Source organism: Olea europaea, chromosome 4 (assembly GCF_002742605.1).
Source record: "Olea europaea var. sylvestris chromosome 4, O_europaea_v1, whole genome shotgun sequence".
Lineage (NCBI taxonomy): Eukaryota > Viridiplantae > Streptophyta > Magnoliopsida > Lamiales > Oleaceae > Olea > Olea europaea.
The window spans coordinates 4564304-4568502 of record NC_036240.1 but is presented as its reverse complement, the minus strand read 5'-3'; the positions used below and the strand labels follow the sequence as shown (position 1 = coordinate 4568502).

The 4199-nt window shown below is 35.5% G+C and overlaps 1 protein-coding gene across 1 annotated transcript; it reads right to left on the bottom strand.

The window, feature by feature from the left end:
- Window positions 1–1016: 1016 nt before the first annotated feature.
- Window positions 1017–2405, bottom strand: LOC111393349 (protein LIGHT-DEPENDENT SHORT HYPOCOTYLS 4-like). The gene has a single exon (XM_023018851.1). It carries the CDS (start codon window positions 1919–1921, stop codon window positions 1343–1345), a length of 579 nt encoding a protein of 192 aa, XP_022874619.1. The 5' UTR covers window positions 1922–2405; the 3' UTR covers window positions 1017–1342.
- Window positions 2406–4199: the final 1794 nt, after the last annotated feature.

Sequence of the window (4199 nt, the reverse complement as noted above, 5' to 3'; positions counted from 1 at the left end):
GGGAACATACACGAGTGATTTGACAATTGAAAAATGGGCAATGGATTTGCAGAGACTATCTCAGGAGCCAGCAACCTCTATCCCTCCTTCACACACGCCCACACAGAATCAGCACCTGTTTGGCCCCTATTTTTCGAAATGCAAATCAGTAGAATAGTATTTTTTTTTGGAAAAATGAGTGATTGAAAAAGGAGGAAAAATTTTCAATTTACGTGTAATATTATTTTATGAAAGATTACGTGATTAAAAATAAGAGAAAGAAAAATGAAATAAAATTTAATGAAGGCCAAACAGGGGCTCAAAGTTTTTTCATTTTTTAGAATGAACCTAACCCCCAAATGAAGAGAGGAAAGGGGCATCTACATTTAAAAATTTAGATTTTATCTTAAAAGGCCAATTTATTAAAATAGTAATCCAAATCCTTATAAACAAACCATTATAAATTAATTTATATTTTCATCTTTATTCTGTGTGAGTTTGATTTATCCTTTAATATGCCCTGCAAGGTCATAGCTCATCCGAACAAATCAATCTTGAAATCTGTGCTCACCTTTTCTTTTTTCTTTCAGTCTTAATCGGATCGAAATTGTTCGTTAGAGCTTAATGGGCTCGAAGCTAAGAATTTTTCATATTAAAAAATTAACGAAGCTGTCCAAATCCTTATAAATTGACATATATTTCATCTTGATTTAATGGGAAATTTACCCCTTCACACTACGAAGAATGACCAAAAGAATATTTTTAAACTGAGAAAAACTACAGAAGAATGTATACTATCCATAAGGGCTAAGAAGAAGCTTTTTAACCTAGTCTCAGGGTGCAGAATACAATGGGTTTACGTACAGAAACCACGCTCATTAGTTGATAATTTCAGTTTCAAGATTAGCAAATGCACAGTATGCAAAAAGGTAAAAATTGAAACTCATCCCTCTCTATACATTTGCTGAACCAATGACGAAACCCCATTACAAAACCAGAAAATAATGGAAAGAAAGACAAGTACAAAACAGTCACGGTGATGCTTAAAATCTATTACTTGTCATCAGAAACTTAATAATCCAAGACAATTTGGTCACAGTCTTATAACTTGCCACTAGTACAAAACAGTCACTTGCAACATGAAATTTAAATTATTGCACAAAGATCAACATTATTCATGAAATATGAACATAGTTTTTGCAGAAAGACAATAACAAAGCTTACATATAAAGGGCAATATTAGGTACCTTTTTGTCATAATGTCTCATAGGTGATGCAGTGGCTAAGATTGCTAGTAGATAAGACTATATAGGAAGTAATATTTTGATAGTTGGCAACAAATTTCATGCAGATGTTGGCCATATTAGCTTGAATTTGGTGGTGGTAAAGCCTGTTGCGGCTGCTGCAGTGGCCTTTTTCGTTTCTTTTTCTCGTAGCTGATTCCCCGAGCTTTTGACTGCGAATCACGAATTTCACGTAAATAAAGCCTCACAGCTCTGGCCCCAAATGGGTTTGCTTCAGGCTTGCCTCCATTTTCTTCATAGGCGGCCCGGAGGCGGCCTATAAGGGCATCAAGGCTTCCCCAGGCTTGGCGCAGGGGGCAAGGACACGGTGCAGGCGGGTCTGGGTGCCCAAAGAAGGGACAGAGCTGAGTGTGAACCTTCGTTTTTCCAAACTGATCTAAGTACCTGAGGAATTCAAGGACATGGGCGCCACTGCAGTGAGAGAGGGAGAGTGGTGGCCTGTGGTTTCGAAGGTACTGGCCAAAGGTGTTCCAGTCTCGACGCTTCTGGTTCTCGTATCGGCTTAGTGTTGTCGGAGATGTGGCGGCGGTGGAGGAGCCAGAAGGTGAACCCACCATTGAGTTATTGCTTGGTGGCGTGTTAATGGTGAAACTGGTGATTTCTGTGCTTGAAGAGTCCATTTCTCGAGTTGGGTTCATGACTGCTCGTCTGATCTAGGTTCAAATGGAGAAGAAAGAGAGCTTCAGTTAGCCTCAAGGGTATCCAACCCAAACATAAATTCCTGATCAAGAAATTGAACAAAAATGCATCAATTAGACTTCAGTTTTCGCCATTTTTGAAAGAATTTAGAGGTGTGGACTGAGATTCAAAAATGATAATTCTAGGATCACAAGAAATAGGAGAAAGAGGGCACAGTATGAATAGTTACAAGAGATTTATGCTTTTTTCTTGTATATATATATATATAAATTAAAATCTATCTATGATGTTTGATCAATCCTAGAAAACCATGATAGTTCTATGATGTTTGGTTAGCTTTTACGGCTTTATTTTCTACAAATATTTGTAGAGAGATTGGCTGATATTTTTCCTTAAAGAGGGGGCAACTGTAGTTATATGTACTGTGTACACAATGAAAGAGAAAGATAAATAGATATAGAGAGAGAAAAAGAGAGATATAGAGAGAGAAAGAGAGGAGTGTACCAGAGGGACCTGATTAGGGCTTTTGTGGAAATGAAAAGAGGTTGACAGTAGGGTAGAGGTGATAGATTGAGACAGGAGAAAATTATGGAGTTAAAATATTAGGGAATATTATGATTTTGTTTTCAACCTTTTGCCTTGATTGACAATACCTTTTCTATTGACCAAAATGCCCCATATATATTATAGCTCCACTCACCAACTTCACATGTGATGTGGTTCTGAATCCTCAACATTAAAAAGTGTCGTCTTATGTTACTAACAATACATTCTCTGAATAAAATAATTTTACGAATAATTAAGAATATTTTTTACATTTTAATTACAAATTCTCCAAAATATTATTATTACAAAATTTATTTTTCAACAAAAATAGAACTCAAATAAACCCAATACATCTTTTTTTTGAAGTATGATTCTATTAGGCATCAGTGTTTTGGTTGAATATGACTTGAAGATGTCAAATTATGGATCAATGAGAAAATCTTGATGCATTCCTGCTTGTTGAGCACCTATATCCCGCTCAAGCTCGCAAAGTAGGGAGCTGGAGCCCATTTGACGCTAGCCTACCGCTCACGTAGGGGAGTTGTCACCTGCTTGACGCCCGCCTAGCTCTTGTCCGACGAATCTTTCTGCCTAGGGCCGTTTCACATTTTAACGCGTTTTCAACACTTCTATTCTTCTATGACTTCATTTTTAGGATTTATATGTAGTATCCATGACTTGTAAACATAATACAACATTGATATAGTCTTGAAAGAGGTTTAGATCTTGATTGAGAGTATTGAGATATTGTATTAACAACATTCATTACTAAAAAATTCACAGTCCACCCATGATTTTTTTTTGTCTTTAGTTTTCAAGTAAAATCTTTGTATTTTTATGTCTATTTTTTTTTTAATTTTATCTTTCCAATTATCTTACTTTATTTATAACAAAATGATATCGGAGCAAGTTTGACATTCTGCATGGCAACTATAAAATATGATATTCCATTATTGGATGGCAACATGAGGTTTTCTCAATTGCAAGTGAAGATACGAGTTGTTCTTGCGTAGATGAATTTGGATGATATCTTGTTAGGTTATGATAAAATGCCTTCAACCTGGACACAAGATGAAAAACAGCTTAGGTCCTGTCACAAATCTATCTCCATCTATCAAAAAGCATACTTCAGGATGTTCTAAAAGAGAAGAATGCCACTACATTGTAGTTGAGAGTGGAGTAACTATGTATGATAAACAATTGACTAGTAAATTACACTAAGCAGTGCTTGTATTCCCATCACATGTCTAAAGGTACACCGATAGATGATCACTTATCTACGTTCAAAAAAATTGTGGCTGATTTATAAATATTGGAAATTAAGTATGACGAGAAGGATCTCACATTGATGTTATTGTGCTCATTGTCGTTTTCATATTTGACTTTTAGAGATACTATTCTTTATAGTCGTAATAATTTTACAGTGGATGAGGTCTATGATGCTTTATTATCAAAGGAAAAGATAAAGCATCTTGTAGTTGGATGTGGGAGTTAGGCTAAAGTCCTAATTGTTTGGGAGGAACCAAGATAGAAATTTTGGTGAAAATATGAGGAATAGATCGAAGTCAAGACATATAGAGAAAATATATCACTTTTGTAAAAAGAATGGATACTTTAGAGCTAATTGCCGCAAATTGAAAAATAGGAATAGAATGGTTGTTGCTACTACAAATAATGGAAAGCAACTTGAAAATAAAAGATAAACTGATCTTGTGGAAGATAAGCAAAGTG

Coding starts and splice junctions, on each gene's coding strand:
- LOC111393349 (XM_023018851.1), bottom strand. CDS start 1,921: ATGAACCCAACTCGAGAAATGGACTCTTCAAGCACAGAAATCACCAGT.